The sequence below is a fragment of the Hoplias malabaricus genome, chromosome 13 (genome assembly GCF_029633855.1).
Source record: "Hoplias malabaricus isolate fHopMal1 chromosome 13, fHopMal1.hap1, whole genome shotgun sequence".
Taxonomy (NCBI): domain Eukaryota; kingdom Metazoa; phylum Chordata; class Actinopteri; order Characiformes; family Erythrinidae; genus Hoplias; species Hoplias malabaricus.
Window position 1 is genome coordinate 16,151,655 of NC_089812.1, and position 25,893 is coordinate 16,177,547.

The following is a 25,893-nucleotide window of genomic DNA, read 5'->3' on the forward strand; positions in this document are numbered from 1 at the left end:
TTTATTATAATGCATTTTAAATGGATAATAAACTGTGCATAATTATAAAGCATGTATAATACATATTAATGATTTGAAAGACATTATAAATGTTTAAAATGTCATTGTTGAGTGCTTCAAGTAAAGATATTCTTCTTTTTTTTTAATAGATAAAAATTTAAACTGTCAACCACTTTACTTAAAGCACTTAGTGATGGCATTTTAAACATTTATGATGTATTTAGAATTGTTAATACATATTAAAGGTCTTTTATATTTGTGCAAGTCATAATCCATTAAAAAGATTTTATAATGAATAGTGACACATTTGCAGAAGTAAAATATATAATTATGGCTTATATAATTATTCTTAGAAGACATATTAATATTTATATGTGTGCTTACAAAAGAATATTTGCAAGTTACAAAGAGTTATAAGCACATTTATAAAGATAATTAACTGAAAACATGAAACATAGAGTAGTGTGCGATGCTTATCCAATATTAATATATTGAATATAGCGGTAAGTCTGTTAAAATGTGGTAAAATATGCTCAGATTGGTCAGGAATGTCTACACACAGCTAACTCAGGCTGCAGCCCCCCTCACTCTGGTTTTTTTTTTTTTTTTAAGTTTTTTACCAAAGTTCTTTACCAATAATTTCAGCACATTTGTTTTTGAATACATTGGTTTGGTGACGTCATACATTTTACCCCAGACTTGTCTCTGTAGGAGAGCGTAGTCCAGATTTTGAAATCTACAAAACAGGTAAAGTTTTTTTTTTTTTATTTTATTTTTTTTTATCAGGGTGTGTAAAGTGTAGATGTGGTCTGTAGTTCTGTGCGTTTGAAGGAGCCAATTTGGCTATTAATCAGGGCACTGTTCATTGAGGAAAAACAGATTTCCTTTTGTTTAAAATGCTGTTAAAAGCTTTCCCCATATTACTGCTCACACAGATGCTTCTGAAATTGTTTGTCTCCACTCTTATGGATGGGGGAGATAAGTCCTTGGCACCAGGTGTCAGGAAAACAGCTTGAACCTGAACAAGGTTGAATAGTTTGAGTACAGTCCTCTGCAGCTAAGGACTGCTACTTTTAAGCATTTAGTTTCTGATGCTATCAGGGCCACAGGATTATTTAGGTTTTACAGATTTGGATTGTTGAGCCAGTTCTTCCTGTGTTATGGGATATTAATGTCTAGTAAATGTCATTTATCAGCTCATAATTGAGGCTGAGGTCTTTTTTGGGATTTTTTTTTTGGATTTGTAAATGAGTTTTCCTTATTTCACAGTTTTCTGTGGATTTGTTGTGCCCAAACTATTCCATAATTCCCAAAAATGTTTAATAGAATCTTCAATTTCTATTTTTTAGTTTTGTTAGTATAATTTAGTTTTTTCATGTAGACTGATCGTTTATATTGTTTTAGGGATTCACAATATATTTTTCTAAATTCTTGATGGTCTGGTTGTTTTAGGTTTATCAGTTTTCTAATTTCATTAATAAACCATTTCACTTTCCCCAATGTTTTTGTATTCTTATTTTGTCTTTTGAAAGTCTGCCATGCTTTCTGCTTTTTGGAAGATATTGTTGATTTCTGTGATGGCATGTTAGTAAATTTAATGATTTGGTTTGAAATGTCAAGTGATTTAAGTATCTGTGCGAATTTTTCCCTGGCTTTTCAAGGCCCATCAGTACGTCCTTCGAAGCAAGTACAGTTTACTGGGCTCTGCTGCTGTTGATTTAGGGTGGTTTGATAGTTTGAGATACACATTAATTTGGTCTGATAGTAGAGACTGCTGCCGGATAGTGAATGCATTAATGGTGCTGGGGTCTATGTCAGTGGTGGCATAATCAACCACACTGGCTCCAAGAGCTAAACAGTATGTGAACCTCCCCGGAGAGTCCCCTCTGGTCCTGCTGATAAGTATGTGCAGACCTAGGGTTGGACAGAGGTGCACTAACTCTTTTCCAAGTGTGTTTACAGTGATGTCAATGTTGTTTATGTGTTTAAGCATAGGTGTGAGACACAGAGGGCTTTGGACAAACACATGTTTATTGCCCTGAGAATCTATATATATATATATATATATATATATATATATATATATATATATAATCCAAGCATTAAAATCTCCACACAACAGCACATTACCTTGGGCCTGGAAGTGGCTGATCTCTGTGCGGAGGTTCTTTAGATTCTCCTTGTCATAGTAGGGGGATTCTATTGAAGGAGTGTAGACAGCACAGAGGAGCGTGCCTGTGTCCTATAGTCTAAATTTTTTGGTGAAGTTTTAACCAGCAGTGAGATTTTGCTAATTTTACCACTGAAATGTGGTTGGCCAGTCCTGCTCTGTACCACACCACAATTGTACCAAACCACGGTGTACTGTGCTCAGTTTGACTGAGGGTATAATAATCTCACAGTAGCCTGAGGGATAATGGGTGGGGGCTTCATCACAGCACCATGTCTCTGTTAAAATAAGGATGTCTACATCCTCAATGTTCTTCTGGAAATTAGCATCTCTACTTTTCACTCTGAAGACTGAAGAGCAGAGACCCTGAATATTTCAGCAACTGATGTGGAATGAGCACATTTTAAAAGGAGAGATCCAACATACCTAGATCAACTTGGCTAGTGGACCAGGACAGAGGAAATATTTAAAGCATCATAGTGCAGCTTTGTAATAATATAAATTACTGGTATAGTACTATTATAATACTTAAATATTTTTATAGTGCAGTCCTATTGTGCATTTGGTCTTATAACTCTCTATAAAGAGTTTATTGCAGTGATATTCGATACCACCGATTTCCTTTCCGGTCCAATACTGAGTAAAATTCAGGCTGGTATCGGCGATACTGATCCAATACTGATAGTTTGTGCAAATACACCTAATGTGTCTGTTAAATCTAAAGAAATAGTATATTTCAAATCGTAGCTTCATATAGAATACAAGACATCAGTGTAATTAATTTATCAATTAATTAATTTATTTATTTATTTAAAAACTCTGAAGTATATTGGGTTAGCGGCCTCATTTACAATGTAGCTGAGCTATAATTTAACAACACCTTGTTTATGTAATTCACTTCAGTCAATCAATTCTTTAGGAACCATACCTGAATAAATCTAGGCTTTTTTGCCCACGTGAGATTATCCCAGTGATAAATATTATTACTCCAAGCTGAACTTATGTAGCTATTTGTTGAAGCATGTATTTATTTAACCATATTTATTACTTTGAACAACTCCAAAAGCAACAGTGCTTAGTGCCACTTAAAGCTCCACATTTTATCCCTCTGTACCTGGATAGTTCCTGCCTACAGCACCGAAGGACTCCACCAAAGACTGAAGAGAAACCGAGCTGAAATAGCTCCACACATGACTCTGTTTACGCTCTACCATTGTGTCTGTCTACAGACTGAGTGACTGACTGACTGAGCAGTGTGCCGCTGCGCATTATGCACTTACCCAGGTGGAAGAGAAAGTAGTTCCCACCAACGGTGTATTATTTAGACAAGATCTCAATAGTTTAATTACTTTCCCATGTGTTCCTGTTAATGATACACATTAAATCAAATGTCAAGTTATGAGTGGAGTGATGGAGTATTTCTGGGGTTCCAGGAACATCCAGTTGGAGTGGATTAGCAGCACCACCTGAGGCCTGGTGGCAGGTGAGGACTGCTGCTGGAGGTGTCTGCGTGACAGGTGTGGAGTCATTTGCTGGTGCTGTTCTTTGTTGGGGGTGAACAGAGGTCAGCTGTTCATGAGTGGGGTGGCAGTGTGTGGGATTGTAGAGGCTGAGGCAGAGTCTCTGAGATTCTGCAGCTGTTTTTTCAGGTCTTGTATCTGTTTTGTTGTCCCATCTGTGCCCAGAAACTGTGGTTCCCCTGTTGGAGCTCTTTCAGGCTCTCTTTGAGCTCTGTTGTGCTGGCCCGGCTCTCTGTCTCTTCAGCTATTGAATCTCCTCTTGGAGCTGCTGGAGAATCCAACCCTTTGAAATCAGTTAAGTCCAGTTCCAGCAGTGCCAGGTATCTCTCTCTCTCTCTGTATCTCTCTCACTCTTGCCCCTTCATTTTCACTCAGAGCAGGTTTGGCTGAGGGTCCTCTCCGGTGGAGACGGAGAGACAGTGACACTTTAAGGTGGAGAGAGAGACTTAGTGTTCAGTGGATTTATTTCCCTGCTCTGACCATCTCTTGTAAGAAGGGCTTCAGCCGGAGATCTGACCCACGCACTGACCCATCCAGTTGGCCACACCTGACACTGATGCTGGACCTGTAGCTTCTGGCTGGAGAGTAGAGACAGCTGCACACTGCACTGTGAAGCTGGTTCTCACAACTTTGTTGTATGGCTGTCACATTAAATCTCCAGGACTGGGAAATTATACAGTCCCAGCATATTCCTTACAGCACCCCCAACAGCCACACGCAGAAAACCTCTCCAGACCAACACACACCAGCTCAGACCCAGCTTTTATCCATTTTTACAGCTCACACATGGCTTTTAACCCTCAGGAGTCACTGATCACGCCGACATCTTGACTGGTTCCAGACGAGGCTCATGAAAATAAAGTCATGCAGAGCATTGCTGTTAAGTTTTTTTGCAAGTACAGGCTTTGTGCTCTGGGTTTGTTTTTGATTTAGGAGGATTAACAAAGTAGAAATGGAGGTATCGTAATTTAAATGTGACAAAATCAGAAGTGTACAAAAATATCCAATGAAAGAAGTTAATCTAATATTTGTTGATAAAGAGTCAATCCCATTTCACCACTTACCCCTACTCCTCTGTTTCCCTAGGGAGCTGATGTCTCAGGAGTTAGCTGTAAATTTACAGTTCCACATTAAATAATACATTTATTAAAGTCCAGCAGGTCTTTGATCCAGCAGGTGATATCACTGCAGACTGGTGGAGAGCTGCTACAGAGAACCACTAGTCTCCTGGGAATAAAGCTCCACTATTTTTTATTTGATTTCTGATGACGTATCAGGATCTTGGAGGGTTTTGTAGGGGGGAGATTTTAACCACTACATCCAGTAACTCAGCTCCAAGGGGCAAGAGGACACTTGAAAACAAGGGGTAGGGGTAAAAGTAAGAAACAGGATTCACCCTAGACATTTCACACTGCATCACAAAAATAGTAAATCACATTTCTGCTCCATAGTGTAATGCCTTATTTCTACACTTGCTCTGTGTCCACAAAAATAGAGCAGGTGCCTATAAACATTTTCACATAAAGTGTAGTTTACAGAGGTGCTAAAGAAGTTTAAATGTCTTTTAAAAGTCCCTTTTCTGTCTTGACCTTTTTTTTCTCCTTTTTTTTTCTTCTGAATGTCCGTGTGAATAATTATGAGAAGTTATTACTAAAATATCAGCTAATGCCATTTTTAGCAGATGGCTGAAGTTGCATTTACATAATCGTCTATGGACTGAATAAGTATGAATACATATTCATCAGATCAGGGCCACTATCTCTGATGTTTGTTTGTACGTAATTGTTGTCAAGAAGATGGATAGCCACTTGTTTTAGATGCATTACGAATGGCTTTTCTTGACTTTATTCTTATTGTAGTCCTCCTGCTGATAAAACAGGAATTTCAATTGACATATAACTAAAGGTTAGACACAAATACACACACACATGCAGACAGACACACTGCAGCATTATGGATGTCAAGGACACACACACAGCACATTTAATGATGAAACTTGCCCTTAGAGACATATGCAAATTTGTGGAAGGTCACATTTCACACATTTTCACACAGGCCAAATTCTCTTTGGATTTTTGTCATTCTCTAATTTACATTCTGCTTCTTTTTAAAAGTATATAAGCTTAGTTTCTAAGACACGTTTAGAATAGATGTATAAAGCATTTCACTGTATATAGAATGATCTGCTCTGGAGCAGGTCACCGAACTCAATGCTGACGATGATGTTTGAAGCATCCCTGTGATCTCTGGAGGGATGGATTTCCATCCAGTTTTTCTGGGATGAGCTGGAGTGGAGTTTGTGATCCAGAACTACATCAGCATCAGGACCTGACCTCACTGATGTTGGGCTGGCCCCAAATATTCGGGTATTCAGATACTTGTTCATTGGGTATGTATTCGATTTCTAATTTTGAGATTAGGATATTTTTTTTTAAATGTGATTATTGATAAAGACATTCAGGCTTCAGCAGTAAACACAGTGCTCTCCGCACTCCACCCGTATTCAGGCTCATCAACATAAAAGTCTGCAAATGAAGCAGAAAACTCAGTCATGTAAAACAGCCTAACATGCTTAAACAACACATTTACAATAAAGCAAGTTTATTTTGTCAGCTTTGTGCCTGAAACTAGAGCACCTTCATTCAAACTGGTTAAATTGTGTATACTCTGTGCCCTTAGTTAGCGAGCTAGTTAGCAAGTTAGAGCATGTTGCGAGCGAATCCATGCTTTGAGCCATGGCGCAGCCTGCAGAGAGGGATATTTAGGCAGGGGTCGGAAATGGATTTTGTTAATGACAACAATATACACCACACCACTCCCAGAGTATTCGAATATTCCCCAAATATCCCGGCCGAAGCTCCAAAACCCAAAAAATGTTATTCGGGACAGTCCTACACTGATGATTATGTGGCTGAATGTCATCAAACCCTCACAGCAATACTTCAGCATCCAAATCAAAGCAGCACCTAGAACCGATGCTGAAAGTGCAGCAAACTGGCGTCTATAAACATTTACACATAAATCTGTGTGTGTGTGTGTGTGTGTGTGTGTGTGTGTGTGTGTGTGTGTGTGAGTGTGTGTGTGTGTGCGTGTGTGTGTGTGTGTGTTTGTGTGTGTGTGTGAGTGTGTGTGTGTGTGCGTGTGTGTGTGTGTGTGTTTGTGAAAATGTTTAAAAGAGAAGGAAACTACTTTGTACTTCTAATATTTCAGTCTATATAGTTCTTGTGAGAAAGTATATTATTGTTATTGATATTATTAGTTGTATGTGTGTGTGTGTGTGTGTGTGTGTGTGTGTGTGTGCGTGTGTGTGTGTGTGTTTGGAAGTAGAGCTAAGAGGATGAGTCACCATTCATTAGTACTGAATTGTACCACGCCCCCACACTCCCTCGCTCTCTCTCTCTCTCTCTCTCTCTCTCTCTCTCGCTGCTGAAGCTCATGATTCATTTAGTGCTGGGTCTGAGATTATGTTTGTTTTGATTACGTATGAAGAACCCATATACCTCTCTCCAAGGACACACAACTCCTCTGAGGATTAACACACACACACACACACACACACACACAAACACACACACACTGTCTAATTCACAGCATTCAAAAGGACAAGATTTCCAACTGTGTCCCTGCTCAGAAATTACTTAAAGTAATTGATACAAATCTTTTGTGGATTATTCAAATGAAAAAGCGGAAATGATATGTTCTTTATGCTGTTGTGGAAGGTGAGACTCCATATTTAGCCCATTAATGGTAGTGGACCCATAAGCACTAGTCAGCAAAAGTTCACACACACACACACATACACACACCATTTGCAATGAGTGCACACTCTCAGTATTTATTCTTGTTTGTTCGTATGTCCACAAGTTATGTTTCAGTGATCAGAACTCAAACACCATAGACCAAGTCTAGGTATTATCTTTACCATAAAATTATATTTTTAAGATCATTGTGATGCTCCACTGACCTGGGACAATGGAGCATCTGTTGCTGCTACTCTGGGCTTAGCACTACAGTAACTGCACTATGTATCATTTAGAGGAGGATAGGAAAACACCCACATTCAATCATTCATTCATTCATTCATTGTCTGTAACCTCTTATCCAGTTCAGAGTCGTGGTGGGTCTGGAGCCTACCTAGAATTACTGGGTGCAAGGCAGCAACACACCCTGGAGGGCGCCAGTCCTTCACAGGGTGACAGAAACTCACACCTACGGACACTTGAGTCACCAATCCACCGACCAACGTGTGTTTTTGGACTGTGGGAGGAAACTGGAGCACCCGGAGGAAACCCATACGAACATGGGGAGAACACATCTTCACTACGTTAACATATATATTTGATTGGAGAACAGAATCAAATCCTCAACATCGTTTTCCAAATCCAAGCTTTTGAGACTCTTGACTGTATTTGAATTGTAAGCCTTGTCTGTAAAGCTTTTCATTTTGAAGAAACGTGAAGTTATGCTATGTAATATTTTTATTTTAAAATGTCAGCCTCACAGTCATTGTGAGTTGTAACACTGAGTTGTAATAAGGAGAAAATAGCCTCTGTCATTGCTACTCCATGCTTAGCACTGCAGAAACTGCACTGTGTAATTTTTGGAGGAGGGTAAAAAACCATCCCTCTCCTCATTAATTTCAGTACAGTGCTGTAAAAGTGAATTAAAAGCCTAATTATTTGTTATAAAGTGGGGGATGCGCCCCCTAGGGGAGTGCAGAGCTAGTGCAGAGAAGGACACAGCAAGGCACATGAATGAGAGACATAATGAATGTCACTTGTAATAATCCCACTGTGAAAGTGATCTGTGTATGGTGTTACTCCACCTACCAGCCAATCCACCTACCATTGTGTGTTTTTGGAAACCAGAGCGCCCGCAGGTAACCCATGCTGACACCGGGAGAACTACCCCACTCCTCACAGACAGTCACCCCGAGTGGGGCTCGAACCCACAACCTCTTGTCCACATAACCCTGTCCTTAGGCCATAAAGTAAGACTTCTTAGTGATTGTGTTGTTTAACTTTCACATTGGATGTTCGGGCTGTTATAACAGAGTGGTTCAGACTGTTGTTATTGCTGACTGCTACATTGAGATGAGTGTGAGTGAAGTGTGGAAGCTCCGTTCTCACATTTTAATGAAGTAAATGGATCTGATGCTGTAGATTGTGTAAAGGTCAGAGTTTGGGGTCAGTGCTGAAAATGTGGACAATGCTGACTCTGAGAGAGAGAGAGTGTGTGTGTGTGTGTGTGTGCATTTTGATGTAAGTGATTGAGGGTTATATATATATATATATATATATATATATATATATATATATATATATATATATATATATATATATATATATATATATATATATATTATTTATGTTATGCAATTAATTACACTTGCATGTGTTATCTATTGTCTTTCCATTGTTATACTTTTAAAAAGTACAAAATAACATCCAGCCCTGTGAAGGACTGGCGCCCCCTCCAGGGTGTATTCCCGCCTTGCGCCCAATGATTCCAGGTAGGCTCGGGACCCACCGCGACCCTGAATTGGATAAGCGGTTACAGATAATGAATGAATGAATGAAAATAACATCCATATTAGTCATAGATATAAAAATATGTACATATCATATACTGTACATTTGAAGATTGCTGTGAGAATCTGAAGGCATTAAATCAAATCAAATCAAATCAAATTTATTTATATAGCGCTTTTCACAACTGATGTTGTCACAAAGCAGCTTCACAGAATTCCAGTAAGACAAGATTTGACATGAAATGTAAAGACAAATGTAAAACCCTCAAGTGAGCAAGCCAGGGGCGACAGTGGCAAGGAAAAACTCCCCCAGCTGAGGAAGAAACCTTGGGAGGAACCAAGGCTCACAAGGGGTGACCCATCCTCCTCTGGTCAATCTACTGGTGATGATAGTTAGTAGTCCATGAGAACTTCAGTGTAGGGACAGCTTCAAGGCACTTGGTGGTTGCTGGAGCGTGGGCAGCTGGTCTGAAGCGTGGAGGAGGATCTCGACAGTCATCCATCAGTGTCCAGACAGACAGGTGGGCAGTCGTTTACTCGGAAAGATGTAAAGGGATGGAATTAGTTTTGAACTGTTTTGTGTTTGTAAAGTAGAAAATATGAAAATTTCCAGAGTGTGGCTAATGACTCCGGCAGATCTGACTATGACAGCATTAACTAAAAGGAGAGAACCAGGAGGACACACAGACACGGGAGCATCCTGAAACACTGGCTTCCCTCCGCTCCACCGTCAACAAACCTGAGTGATCGCGAGAAGCGGCGGGACGACAGCACCAGCGTCTCAGTATACTATAATTCCCTGTGTCCATGGACCCCCCGGATCTGCCGCCTTTATCTATGGGGGAGCATTAGCTACCAAATGATAAACTAAACAAATGAGTTTTTAGCCTACATTTGAAGATTGCGACTGTGTCTGAGTCCCGAACATTTTTTGGAAGATCATTCCAGAGTTGGGGGGCTTTATAAGAAAAGGCTCTTCCCCCAGCTGAGGCCTTCTGAATTCTGGGAACATTTAAAAATCCAGTATTCTGTGATCTGAGTGAACGTGGAGGCTCATAATAGGAAATTGTATCTTGAAGATATTCAGGAGCAAGCCCATGTAGAGCTTTATATGTTAATAACAAAATTTTGTAGTCAATGCGGAATTTAACAGGCAGCCAATGTAGTGATGATAAAACTGGGCTGATATGTTCAAATTTTCTAGTTTTAGTGAGGACCCTAGCTGCAGCATTTTGAACTAGTTGAAGTTTTCTTAAATTGCTGCTGGTGCATCCTGACAGTAGTGCGTTACAGTAGTCAAGCCTTGAAGTAATAAAGGCATGTACTAATGTTTCTGCGTCCTGGAGGGATAAGGCATTTCTAATCTTAGCAATATTGCGAAGATGTAAAAAAGCTGTCCTAGTGATACTACCTATGTGTTGATCAAATGATAAATCCGGGTCAATTATGACACCAAGATTTTTTGCTGCTGAACCAGGTTTAACTGGAAAGTTAGCTAGATCTAAAATTAAATCTGATAATTTATTTCTTGTCACTTTTGGACCCAAAAGCAGGACCTCTGTTTTGTTGCTGTTTAGAAGGAGGAAGTTACGCAACATCCAGCCTTTCACGTCTTTTACACAGTCCTCTATTTTCTTTAATCTGTGTTTGTCATCGGGCTTGGCTGAAATATACAATTGTGTGTCGTCTGCGTAACAGTGAAAGTTAATGTCATGGTTTCTTATAACTGTGCCTAGCGGTAACATGTATAATGTAAATAATAATGGTCCTAAAATAGAGCCTTGTGGAATTCCAAATCTTACTTTAGAATAATTTGAATTTAGATTGTTTACTTTTACGAATTGATAACGTTCCGTTAAGTAAGATTTGAACCATAATAGGGCTGTCCCTGTGATTCCAACCATGTTTTCTAACCTTTCTATGAGAATATTGTGGTCTATTGTATCGAAGGCTGCGCTTAGGTCAAGAAGCACCAACAGGGATACGTGGCCTTGATCAGAGGCAAGAAGAAGATCATTTGTTATCTTGACTAGAGCTGTCTCTGTACTATGATGTTGCCTGAATCCAGATTGGAATTTTTCATATATATGATTCTTATGTAGATATGAACTAAGTTGTTGGGCCACAGCTCTTTCTAAGATCTTAGACAGAAATGGCAAATTAGAAATAGGCCTGTAATTAGACAGTGTACTAGCATCAAGATTTGGTTTCTTGATCATAGGTTTAATAACTGCTAGTTTAAAAGCTTTGGGTACATGGCCCAGACTAAGCGATGAGTTTACTATAGTTAAAAGAGGATCAATAATAGCTGGTAGTACTTCTTTGAGCAACTTTGTGGGAATTGCGTCAAGTGTGCAAGTTGTACAGTTTGCGGAGGTGATAATCTTCTCTAGTTCTAATTGTGGGAGTGGGTAAAAGGTTTCAAGTCTTTCTTTTACAGTTATATTATGTTTTATTTCATTCACATCAGGTGGCAGCCAGGATGGATTTGATCCTGTGGCTAGAGTTTGTTGTCTAATATTTTCAATTTTATTATTAAAAAAGTCCATAAAATCTTTACTGGTGAGAGTTGCTGGAATTAGTTGTTCAGAACCTGCTTGATTTTTTGTAATTCTAGAAAACACACTAAACAGTGCTCTCGGATTATTTTTATTTTTATTTTTATTTTTATTTTTATTTTTATTCTGATCATCACCAACTGATGATGTTAAATGATTACTTTTATATATAAGTATAGGTTATTTTAGTTATATATAATTTATTGTCCATTCTCTCAGCTCCACTGACCAAACAGGGACGCTTTGTAGTTAGACAGTTACAGACTGTAGTACATCTGTTGCTCTGTATACTTTATTAGCCCTTCTCCCCCTGTTCCTCACTGCCCAGGAACCCTTCAGAGCAGGAGAGCAGGTATGATTTGGGTGGTGGGTCATTCGCAGGCGCTGCAGTGACTGCACTGACGTAGTGTGTGTTGCGCTGGTACAAGTGGATCAGACACAGCAGTGCTGCTGGAGTTTTCCTCAATGTCACTGCTGGACTGAGAATAGTCCACCAACCAAAAATATCCAGCCAACAGCGTCCTGTGGGTAGTGTCCTTTCCTGTGTCCACTGATGAATGACTAGAGGATAACCAACACAAACTGTGCAGCAACACATGGTCTACTGTCCCTAACAAAGTGGTAGGAGTGTCTAACAAAATGGACAGTGAATGGACACAGGGTTTAAAAACTCCAGCAGCACAACACACGCCAATGTTACTTTCATGGTGATGTTCTGTAATGAGAATGCGTCCATCCCTGTATCAGTGGTAAAGCTTAGAAAGATCAACTGTCCTACTTGGATACTTTCAGAAAATAGGAATATTATCTTAGTATGTGTCTGGACAGATTTCCCTATCATGAATCTAAATAGTGTGTACACACACCCACATACATCATAGTATCTGTTAACGTTATGATGAAAATAGCCTGAGGATGTGTGTAATGAGGGCAACAGCCTGTTTAAATCCTCCTAATAGCTCTGGTAGGGCTTTTTATGCTACATTAGCTAAATGTGCTAATCAGACACTGGCACTGAGAGTCCTCCTCGATCTGGCACTGCTTTCTCCAGCGCAGACACATAGGCGAGTGATTATTGGCTGTCTCTTTAATCCTGGGGAAGAACTTAAATCTGGCTCAAGTGACAGGCTGTGGATCCAGACGTAGGCCTCACTCTGAAAATGTCGTTCAAACTGTGGACAGAGTTTGGGAATTAAAGCAACACTAGGTGATATTTTTACCTTAAAATTACAGCTTCAAAACCATTGTGATGTTCTTCTGGGCTCTGGTAGGGAGAATAGAACCTCTGTCATTGCTACTCTGTGCTCAGCACTGCAGAAACTGCACTCTGTAACTTTTGGAGGAGTATAGGAAACCACCCTGCACCCTCCACTTCTTCCTTGATTTCAGGACAGTGCTGTGAATTAGAGTATTGTGCAAAACCCCGCGCTCATATAGAATTATATATAATTACCGTAAATACAGTAGAAGTAAAAGGAGTTTTATTTTTGTCTAAAAATAGTACACGTTGTGAGCAAATGTAAAGAACAAAGCAACATCAAACTTGATTTAACATAATGACTGATATTAACCGCTGAAACTAGGGATTGGATTATAGACTCAAATAATACTGGGTTGTCACAAGGAGAGATGTAGAAACATATTCACGCACACAATATCACACTTTTATACTACTGTTGTTCATAATGTTATGATTTAAACAAAACAATGTAAGGGGACTGGCACTGGTGTGGTTCCTGCCCCGACCACCAGGGGGAAGCAGCGCAGGACCAGATCCAATCAACGTAAAAACACACAACACCTGGAGTTGGGGGTGTAAAAGCCTGCCTGACTCTCATCAGAGCCTCATCAGAGTGACTGCCAGAGTCACACTCTGCTGGTTCTTTGCACTCATGTGGGCTAAATACGTAACCAGGTAAAGTTAGAGGACTGAAAGATTTCTCATAGCATTCAGGCAGTGTGGCTCAGGTATGAAAAGCCTGGTGGGGCATAGTAAACCCTGAGCGGCGAATAAAACAACACATGGTAGATACAGGACTCTCCTCGTGCTACACTCTCAGAAAAAAAAGGTACATTAGAGTTGCATTACTGTCACTAAAGAAACAAAGAGTGTAAACGTCCCTTTAAAGGTACATCAGTGGTGTTAAAGTCCAGTTGTGTTCCCTAAATGTTTGTTATATTCTCTTCTACAGAAGGAGAGGAGGATATCTGTAATCTTTAATTACAGAACTAAATGTGAAATAAAAGAACATAAAAGTCGAGGAGATGAAAGGGGCATATGAAATCAACACAATTTTAAGATCTACAATTATAATAAAATTATATGCCCTATTAAAGGTACTGTATATGTACCCTAGAGGGTACCAGCACAGTGACAGTTTTTCTGACAGTGTGTTAGTGCTGTGTGTGTACGACTGATGCAGTTTTAAGGGAGAAACATTAGTGAATGTAAACGAAACGAAAACATAGCCTGGTTAAATATTGTTGGGTGGTCCATTGACCTAGAACCTCAGTGTAAAACCCTAGGGTTCTCTGCGTGTGAGCATTTTAGACCTTTGGAGATCCTCAGGTTTCTCCGTGTGACGTGTGGAGACCCTTATGGTTCTCGGCGGGACTAGTGGTGTCCCATTGAATTGCACAATTCCATAAGCTCCATATAAAAGTTGTGTGTGCTGAATTGAATGTCTATGTGGAGCACATTTTAGAAGCTGAAGAAGGTTTTGGACACAGTAAATGTACATAGACCATGACATTATGAAATTCATAGACAGAGGAACTGAACGAGCTATCACAGACTTGGGCATAACACTGTATAATTAATCTAGGACACAATATGGTTACATATATAATAGATGAGACACGTGTATGACCCCACCTCCTGACATTGGATAAAAATAAATGTGTTTGTGTGTTGCCTCTTTGTCACTGTGTGTCTCATGACGTGTAACCCATGTACACTGATAGGACTTTTTCACACATTACATTCAGATCAAAGTGACACACACACACACACACACACACACACACACACACTATATTCACACTCTCAACCGTCCAGCCTAAAGGTCAACGTGACATAATGCCTTAAGGTTAACAGCTCCAATACTGTTGCTAAAGACACAGTCTCCCTCTCTCTCACAAAATTATACATGATACCCGACTTTAACACTATTAATAATACACAATATTTTTATACAATATTACACAGGTATTATAACTACATGTTAAGTCACTACAAAGTCTTATGTATGCCATTCATTCATTGATTCTTTCATTTTCTGTCACCGGAATCTGAGCCTATCCGGAATCATTGGGCACAAGCCGGGAACACACCTTGGGAGGTGCCCCAGTCCTTCACAGGGTGAAACACACATACACACACCCCTAACACTTTCAAGTAGCCAGTCCACCTACCCACATTTGTTTTTGGACCATGGGAGGAAACCCATGCAGACACAGGGAGAACACACCAAACTCCTCACAGTCTGTCCACAACCAGTGTTGCAGAGCCTGTGGGAGTCTTTCTGTAATTTATCACTGATAAATCTCTATTAAGATAATGATACACTGATAATCTCTAGCTATTCTTCTTTTATTTCCACCAACCTGCTGCCGTTTGTTCTTGGTTCTCGCATTATTAATGTCCACGGGTTCTGAAGCCTGGCAAATATTGTGAGATATGGCCAAGCACATAAAAGACTTTTAAAAGTTTGTAAACAAAAAATGCGAGTCGCAATGGGTTTTTGATTAGTTTGCTTTCTCAGAGAGGAGAGAGCTGCTATGATTTTTTTTACCTCCATCTCACAGCTCTGTTTTATTAGAATTTTATAAATTGCTCTCAATATTTGCAAGAAGTGATCTCTGCTGTAAAATGTGTGTGTGAATTGTTTTTTATGGTTATTTTTAAGTCTGCCTCCTGTCTTTCTGCAGTGTTTCAAGTGATCATATTGTGTTGGATGGATATCATTTAATACCGATTGCACTCTCAGAAAAAGTTCAATTGCGGTGTTGCTTTCAAGGCTATATATTCAGTATCTGAATATTTTTAAAAAGGGTTTTGTCAGCATTTTGGCATCTCATTCACATGAAAACAGAGGATTTCGGAAACACTCTCCAAGCTGGAGATCTGGGAAAATTCGTGTTGTCAGTGGCGTTGGTGTTTTATGGCAAAACTGAGCTTTGAAAACACATGTCACACAGCGTGTCCGTCTTTGGGTGAAATACAAACAGCTCCTCACACATAGTGAATTATATCAGTCATAAAACTACACTGTACACACACAAACAGCACTAGATTTCAGATTCCCACATATTGGACTGTATTGGAAATACCCATGGTCCAAAAACATGCTTTGGTAGGTGGATTGACAACTCAAGTGTCCATAGGTGTGAATATGTGAGGCCCTGCGACAGACTGGTGCCCCTTCCAGGGTGTGTTCCTGCTTTGCCCCCAGTGATTCCAGGTAGGCTCCGATCCCAACGCGACCCTGAACTGGATAAGCGCTTACAGACAATGAATGAATGTTACGACTGTGAGGACTTTGGTGTGTTCTCCCCATGTCCACGTGGGTTTCCTCCGAGTGCTCCAATTTCCTCCCACGGTCCTAAAACACACGTTGATTGGTGGATTCAAAAGTGTATGTGTGTGTGTGTGTGTCGCCCTGTGAAGGACTGCTGTGTTCCTGCCTTGCACCCAATGATTCCGAGTAGGCTCCGGACCCACTGCGATCATGAACTGGATACGCGGTTACAGACAGTGAATGAATGAATGAATGAATGTTAAGATCTAGATTCAATAATTTCATGACTCTGTAGTGCACTACATAGGGGGTATAACGTGATTTGGAATTAAACCTCTGTTTCACCTGCTTCCTAGTGTTTTGATGTCTCTCTCGTAGGTGGTACTACCATTTCTGTATTCAATTGTATTGGGATATTCTCAAATCGAGGGAGAAAAATCTCAGTTTTTAAAACTATCAAGATATATGTGGACAGGGCCTTTATTAGGGATCAGGTATACCATATTTATACCATATTCTATTTAAATATTATTTCATATAAGGCTATACTGTATTCCTTAAATGTTAAATATAAGATATGAAGTCACAAGCCTGAAAACAGACATTTCTGGTATGGGGTGTGGGTGTGACTATTAAACAGACCACCAGCGTCCTGCATGGCCTTGGGAGTTTAATAGAGAAGTCTTTTGTTGATTTATTGAAGAAACTGCAGAATGAATCACTGCACTGACATTTTCACACAGAAAACTGACCTCTACACTGGGCATCGCTGGTGATTTCATACTGTGTGTGTAATGTCAAATCTGTGGATCGATTCTGGCCTTGCTTTGGGGCAACCAGCTAATTATCACAGGGGTTTTTGCGTACCCAGGAAAATGTATCATTTCCTATGGATCTGTTAGTCATAAGGTTTATTAATGTGTTTCTAAGGAGTGATAATGAATATATCACACATTCTATCACATCATGCACAAGTCTGTGTAGTTATCTCTTAAGCAGTTATGATTACATTCATAACACACATTTCTGTTATATGAATATATAACATTTTAATTATAACATCAATTTGCAAGAGCCATGTAGACCAGAACCTCTCTGTAAACACTTAAATGCACTACAATGTTCTTATCAAGAGATGTTATGTAATAAACTCTGATATTATAAAGATATATATCCTTATTCTACTTGTAATTTTAATTAAATGTCAGCAATTCTACAGTCTAAACCATGCCATACATTATGCAGCTATAAAAACATAAGCATACATGACAGATGTTGCTGCAAACATTTTAGAAATTATGGACTGATTTGCACAAATCCAGATTTTGCATGTTGCACGATGTTGGTTCTTACAATACTAATCAGAGACTTTGCCCTCTGTAATAATGCTAAAATATTATTGATGATAATAAATGATAAATTAATTTATTTATTTATTCATTCATTGTCTGTAACCGCTTATCCAGTTCAGGGTCACGGTGGGTCTGGAGCCTACCTGGAATCATTGGACGCGAGGCAGGAACACACACTGGAGGGGGCACCAGTCCTTCAAAGGGCGACACACACACACACACACACACACACACACATTCACTCACACACTCACACCTACTGACACTTTTGAGTCGCCAATCCACCTACCAAAGAGTGTTTTTGGAACGTGGGAGGAAACCCACGCAGACACTGTGAGAACACACTAAACTCCTCACAGACAGTCACCCGGAGCGTAGCTCAAACTCACAACCTCCAGGTCCCTGGAGTTGTGTGACTGTGACTTTACCTTCTGCACCACCGTGCCGCTCCATTTTATTTATCATTTACTGAATCATATCATTTATCAGCTCCATTGACTTGCAGATGCAGTTCTACAGTTACTGACTATACTTTTTAATAACCTGTTGTTCTGTATACTTTATTAGCACACCTTTACCCTGTTTTCAATGCTCAGGAATGCCAAACAATGACCAAAATACAGATCTCTCTCTCTCTCTCTCTCTCTCTCTCTCTCTCTTTCTCTCTCTCTCTCGCTCTCTCTCTCTGTTTGTCTGCAGTGACAATGTTATTTAACAGAAACTCTTAAAAATATAGACATTTGACTAAATATGTCAAAATGTTTGTTATTTTTATTTTCTCTCTCTCTCTCTGTCTTTCTCTTAGGTGGGATTCCCTTTGTGTTGACAGGTGAGCTATTTGAACAATCGTATCGTCCCGCTGCATTTATGGTCGCTGGAGTGGTCAACTGGCTTTCAAACTTTGCTGTGGGACTCCTTTTCCCGTTCATACAGGTGTGTTTGTGTGTGTGTGTGTGAGTGTACTATCTAAAGTCACATTTTGGACTGCTCCTGCACTTGTATATCATCGCTGTTCTCTCTCTCTCTCTCTCTCTCTCTCTCTCTCTCTCTCTCTCTCTCTCTCTCTCTCTCTCTCTCTCTCTCTCTCTCTCACCAAGTTTTCTCCACTTGACCTAGAGTTCAGTGCTCAATAACACTGTATTCACAGTCCTGACAGTCAGAGAGAGAAAGAGAGAGAGGCCAAGTCAATGTTTTCATTTTATCCTTTTTATAGTGAAGCAAGGTGTTTTTAACCTCTTATGACCTTTTATTTTGGTGAGAGAATGCCTCAAGAGCCTGTCTGCATTTAGCTCAGCAGAAAATTTTGTGTATGTGTGTGTGTGTGTGTCTCTCTGTCTTCATGTGTCTTATTTCTGTGTTTGCGATAAAAATAAATGTTTATAGAGGATGTGCACTAAACTTTAACCAAGGCAGCTTGACAGCCCCAGGTCTGTGACCATAACTTGTATTTTTAATGATGTCGGACCTAAAATAAGAGAATTAGGATTGTGGAGGAAGTACAGAAATTCCCTGTGCTTGGGCAGATACACAATTTTGGGCTGATAATTTGCCAAATTAATTCCAAAACCATATGTTTTCAATTTCACAATGGATCAACAGCTATTCTAAAGGAAAAAAACTCATTAGGACTAGCCCCTTCTACAAATAAACCCACGATCTGTCCTGACTGTGATCTCTGTTCAAATGTGAAAGCACCCTAAAGCTCAATGTAGCACATTTAGGCACCTGCTTTCTCACAAGATCTTACACACAGACACACACACACACAGACTTTAGATGTGTGTTTGGTTGCTGGTGTTTTCCCTTCAGTAATTATCAGAGGTGTGAATTCTCCAAAGACCCAGAGCTTTAGATCCATTTCAGAATGAGTAGACCTCCTGATTATACATACAGTAGAGGTCAAAGAGGTGCCCCTCTCTCTTTCTCTGCCTTAGGCTGCGTTTACTCACATGGAAGCAATATGCTAATTATATTCAGGGAGTGTGATGTTAGATTGAAACACCACCTGTCATTTACTGTATGTCCAAACGTTTACAGACAGCTCTTATAAACAGCCAATTCTTACCTAAATCCAAAATGTACATAGTGCAGTTTCTGCAGTGCTGAGCCTGGAGTAGATATTCTAGTCTCCCTGTTACAACTCAGTGGAGCATCACAATGCTTTTGAAGCTGTAATTTTAGCTGTAAAATACTACCCAGATTTCATTAATGCAGCAAAAGCAAGCAAGTTCAGAGAAGACATTGAGTGTGCATGAGTCCAGTTAAAACATCTATTTTATGAAAGTATCCTATAGGATGAAGTCTTTCTGAATTTGTCATTTATTTATTTCCGTCTTTTTTCCTTCTTTATCATTTTCATATCACTTTAAGGTGTAGATAGTAGAAAAAGCTTCTCAGGTCTTGAGCTTCCAACCGTAAATTGTGTTTTAAAACTCACCTATATTCTGCATTATCGAGGTGTAATAGAGATTAAAGGGGTGTGCAGGTTCTTACAAGCAAAATCCAAAAACTCACTTCAGTGACAAGAGAAATGCTTTTGATGTCCGGTTATATAAAGATGACTTTTTAAATATTTATTAACCACTGAGCGTAAGAAATGGCCTCTTATTCCTGCTGCTTAGAATAAAGGCCTGCTGATATAGTACCGGTGAAAACTGAAAAGTGTGGGCATGCCTGTTCCTGAAGAGTTTTTTTTAACTATAGTTTATAATATCTTACACTTTAGAATTACTGTGAAGACTGCAGGCATGTAAAAAAATACACCTGAATTTATGGAGGAAATAAATCTATTATAAATGTTTATGTCTGAGCCATCTGCGATGCTCGTAAGAAAAGGTTTATATAAGCTCCACATTGGCTGGAACCTTGAGTGAAGGCCATGAATTTATATTTTAAAGTGTGTGAAAATTATGTCATACATCAATATTTAACTTAGCAAATACTCTTTCTCTTAGGGGCTGTAAATAAAAAAAGAACAGTTAAAGGCGAGGTTCATATTAATCAAAAACACTTCATAAAATTCAGAAGATGTTTCCTCACCATTTGCTGCTCTCCAGTCTGTTTGCCAGTCTAATGTGTATACAAAGCCCCAGTGTCTGTAAATGAGAAAAAAAACCTCTCAGTCCGGTATGCTAGGCTTTCTCTCTGTCTCTCTGCTCATAGAAGAGAAACGGCATCTGGAGGTTTTTAGACAATGGAGAGACTTGAGGCGTTGAAAACCTCGAACCAAGATGAGGGTGTTGCTCTATTCGTGCTCCACAGGGGGGTAAACTGATTTATTTTTGCTGTTAGAGTTACATTACTTAAGGTGGAACTGACTCTGAAAGTAAACCCAGAGGAAAGTGCTACAAAACTAAACAGCTCGAGTTACAAAAGAGTTTCTGTGGTAATTCAAACAGTGCGTAAAAACTTACAAACTTAAACTTCAGCCATGTACAAAGAGTTGTTTTTCTTCCCTCAAATACACCGTTCCATCTTAAAGGTGTAGTTAATGATAGTAATCAAAAAACACTTTTTATAAAATTCAAGAGATGTTTCCATGTGTTGCTCTCCAGTCAGGTTTGTGCTGGAAACCGGTCTAATGTCTTTACAAAGCCCCAGTGTCTGTAAATGAGTAGATTAGTCCAGTATGTTCTCTCTCTTTCTTTCACTCTGCTCATGGCAGAGGCAAGTGGAGTATTTTTAGACAAACGTTGAAAAGCACAAACCAAGTTGAGGATATTGGTCATGACTGCTCCATAGGTGGGTAATATTGACTTACTATTGCTGTTTCTGGCCACTTAACGTGTAAATGTCTCCAAATTCAGGAGATGGCTAACTGTACAAAATGAAACTGCTACAAAATGAAACAGCTCGGGTTACAAATGAGTTTCTGTGTTAATTCAAACAGTGAATAAAAACTTACAGATAAGTTCAATTTCATCCACTTTCCCCTCAAACACACTGTTCCACCTTAAAAGCGTTGGAATGTATACAACCAGAGAGAACTACGCTTCACTACAGTTGGAGATGTTCCCCTTAAAAGATGCCGAGCTTCTGAATGTAACAAACCAGCAGTTTTCCACATTCGTAGATGTTCCCTTTAAGGCCCTAATACAGAATTTTGTGGTACATACTACTGCACTATTCTGTGTTTAGAAAAACATATATGCATCGAGTCAAAATATAAAAATGCATATGCCATTGAAAAAAAAAAAAGGAACATAAACAAGGGTCCAAAATGGGAGGCTTGTGGAACACCACATTGCAATATATATATATATATATAATTTATGCTTTTGTTTGTGAATGCGTTTCTCTTCTAAAATCTGGCTGTAATTATTAAAAATAAAAGGGCCAAATCCTATCCTATCCTGTTTTCTCTAAAGTAATTTAAACCACCAACAAATACAGGAATAAACACTTATTTGTGTTTGTATGGGTTTGAAACGGCTTGAAATCTGCAAAATGTGGGTTGTTTGCCTCCTGATCAGAAGTTGAAAGAGCAATGACTAAAGGAAAAGAAGCATCCCTTACACTTTAATGGAAAGCTTTCTGGGTGGACAGCAGGCAGGAAATTATTACGGTCTTTTTTCCACCTCCCACTGAATGAATCTGAGCTTTTACCACTCAGCCTTAGGTTTAAACTTACCATCATTAGAATAATAAGCTGTAATGTCTCCTTTGCCTGCCGACTTTTCATTAGAATGCTGAATTTGAGCGTGGAGCCTATGTACTAGACCCTTTTCGTCCACACTCCATGTGACCTCGTGGCATCCTATGAATAGTGGTCTTAAATTTGATATGAGACCAGCTGTCTTAAAGGAGTACTCTAAAATTTCTCAGTCAGTGTCATGGTTTTTTTGTCATGGTTGATAGCTATAAAGCATTTTCATTTGTGAATGTACAAACCAAGGTTTGTGTTCTGTTCTCCCCATACACTGATTGGTTTGTGTCACGCCCTCGTCTCGTCATGTCTGTTTTCCCCGGTCATGTGCTCTTTCTCAGCACATGGCTATGTTTGTTTACGTTCTAGTCCCGCCTTTGTCCCGCCTTCTCGTCTGTCATTTGTTAACCTGTCCCCTCGTTATCTGTCCAGGTGTGTCTCGTTTGTGTCAAGCATTTAAGCCCTCTTGTCTCACGTCCTGTTTGTCGAACATTTCTCATTTCTCCGTTGTCTTCAGTCCTGTCGGTCATGTTTTCTGTCTGTCTCCATAGTTTTCCCCGTCGTTGTTTCATTTCCTATTTTCGTCGCTTCGCTTTGTTGTCCGACTGTCCCGTTTACCCTGTTTATTTCCTTGTCTCCAGTTTGGCTTGTTTACCTTCTGTTAAAAGTCTCTGCTTTGTTATTTTCAGTTAATAAACGTTTACTGTGTTTTAGCGAGTGCGTCCGCCCTCAGTCAGTCCGCTCCGTGATCCTGACAGTTTGTAGAGCATATACAGACTCAATTCTAATATTTACTACTAATACTACTTCTACAGATTTGTGCCTAAGATAAAATATATTTTATGATATAGATACAGCAACATACATTGCTTACTCTTCCAATTCTTACTTATTTAGCATTTTCTTATTTGAATGTTCAGTTCCACTTTAAATGTGACGTTCACAATTTAAAACACTTTTTTTTTTTTATTCAAAATATGTTTCCTCACCATTTGCTAGCTCTCCAGTCTGTCCAGTTTGTTCTGGAAACCAGTCTAATGTGTTTAGAAAGCCCCAGTGTCTCAGTCCATTATGCTAGGCTTTCTCTCTTTGCTCATGGCAGAAGCATCTGGAATATTTTTAGACAACGGAGAGAACTCCAAACATTGAAAGCCATGAACCGAAAAGAAGATATTGCTCTATTCCTGCTCCATAGGAGGATTATATTGATATATTTTTGCTGTTTCAGACCACATAAGGTGGGGAAAAAAGGCTAACTGCATTACCGAAAGTGCTACAAAACTAAACTAAACTCGAGTTACAAATGACGTTCTGTGGTAATTCAAACAGTAAATAAAAACTTACAGACACATAGTCATTTTTTTCCTTTCAAACACATTGGGCCACTTTAAAAAAACATGGAGGCTCTGCATGTAAACAACCAGAGAGTTTCCCTCCGATTCTCTCTCTGATTACTGCTGCGTCCCGTGTGATCTTGAACTGTGGTAAGAAACCGGAGAACCCGGAGGAAACCCACGCAGACACAGGGAGAACACACCAAACTCACAGACAATCATCCCACAAGCTCCAGGTCCCTGTAGCTGTGTGACTGTGACACTCCCTGCTGTGCCACCGTGCCGCCTTTCTACACAATTAGGTGCCTCATAAACTTGTGAATATATACATACGTAAACTTTCACGGGATTCAGTTACTGTTTAGTCTTTTTGTTCCTTTTTACAGACAGTGAAATGTGTCAGCATTATTGTGCTTTGGCGAATAAAGATAAGGATGAAATACACAGGAGTATTCCTTTAATGAGCGCTCGTCCATTTTCGTCCATGCCTGTTAGGTCTTTTATGTCTTCTGTCTTTTATGTACCTGATTGCATTCATATTTCCCCCCTGGTGGAACAATCAAGTTTGACATTGACATTCAAGACTGAATGTCAGCAGCGTCATCTCTGTTCAAATGCTCTTCAGTATCTGAGTTTTACTCGGTTTATTCCTTCCAAGCATCTCTGTTTCCACAGAGTTTGGCTGCTCTGTGTTTCCAGGCACTGCTCTGATCTTGAGGCTCAGCTGTGTGTGTGTGTGTGTGTGTGTGTGTCTCCCTCTCTCTCTCTCACTCTGTCTGTCCCTCTCATTTGGAAGCCTAAACCTAATAAAAATTAAGCAAATTAATCCCATGCCAAGACATGTTCAGGTTCTGAAGTTTGCTTCTTTAGTTTTGCACTGTGCACTGTCAGGGAAAAATAGTTTTAAAGTTTTAAAATCTTTCAGTTTTGTTTCTGAAAGATTATTACATTCACCTCTGGAGACTTTTATTCTCCAGATTAAGATTATTACATTCTCCCTGGAAAGAGGAGTGAATATTTGTTATCTATCATTATAGAACCTTGCAAAATAAATATATACAAGTCCTGGATATGAAATGGGGCATATGAAATCAACAGTTTTACAGCTAATTGAGAGATGCTGTCATGAGGAATTTTATCCAAGTGAATGGGAAGCTACTTTCACTTTCTGACATCAAAAGCTTTTTATCTCATGACTTTTTTATGGAGGAAATAAAAGTAGTTGTTACTTGTTGCTTGGCTGTGGCCAAAGCGGTTGTAGACTTTAGTCTGTCTGTCAGAGTGAATACGCACTTTCAGTTTGCTATGGTGACCTCAGACAGACCTGCCTGACCACAGCTATAGATGAGAAAGTTGCCACACACACACACACACACACACACACACACACAAGCACACACAGGTCAGAGAGGGTGGATTCAGTCAAGCAAATAATGTTATGTCCTCAAGTATCCCTCTGGGTTACTGAGAATTAAACACACACACACACACACACACACACAGGTCAACACAGTTAAAGCAATGACCCTTATTCAAGCTGAAAACTTGACATTCCAGTTTTATTTCCCCATCAGATTCTTGTTCAGAACAGGAGTGATATGTTCTCATAGCTTTGTGAATATAATAATAATAATAATAATAATAATAATAACAGCATATGTATTCATCTGTAACCGCTTATCCAGTTCAGTTGAAGCCTACCCGGAATCATTAGGCGAAATGCAAGGATACACCCTGGAGGGGGCGCCAGCCCTTCACAGGGCAAAACACACACATTCGTTCACACACTCACGTCTATGAACACTTTTGAGTCGCCAATCCACCTACCAACATGTAACATTCACCATAATGCTTTATTTTAGGCTCTGGTACTTCTTTATCTAGACTCGCACACGGATGTCACGTTTCCTGCCGAAGAACTCTGCTGTTCTTCAGTTCCAGCTGGGATTTATCTGATTTGCAAACCAATTTATGTTAGTGGAAACATACCGAACAGCTCCAAGTTAAGCTCATGAACAGAGCTATGAGAGCCACATCAACTCAACTTGCAAATGGAGAATTTACAAAATTTGTGACAAACTTTGGTCAAAATTAAAAGGATCAGGTCCCCCAGCTTCTGCTCCTCATTCTATATCCTGGCCTTTCACACTGAACTGAGCTGTGGCTCATTATCATTTAAAGGAACTGAAACTAGTCGTTCTGAGCAGGGCTATTTAGAAAGGGAGAACGCTGTTGTAATATCACAGACTTAAGTCCCCAGTGAA

The 25,893-nt window shown here is 39.5% G+C and overlaps 1 protein-coding gene across 1 annotated transcript in view; it reads left to right on the forward strand.

Moving 5' to 3' along the window:
* Positions 1-25,893, forward strand: part of slc2a9l2 (solute carrier family 2 member 9, like 2) — a 164,698-nt gene that overhangs the window by 126,847 nt on the left and 11,958 nt on the right. Inside the window, exon 14 of the mRNA XM_066641986.1 lies at positions 18,456-18,583. Coding sequence (XP_066498083.1) covers positions 18,456-18,583 — 128 coding nt within the window. The remainder of the gene's footprint in view (positions 1-18,455; positions 18,584-25,893) is intronic.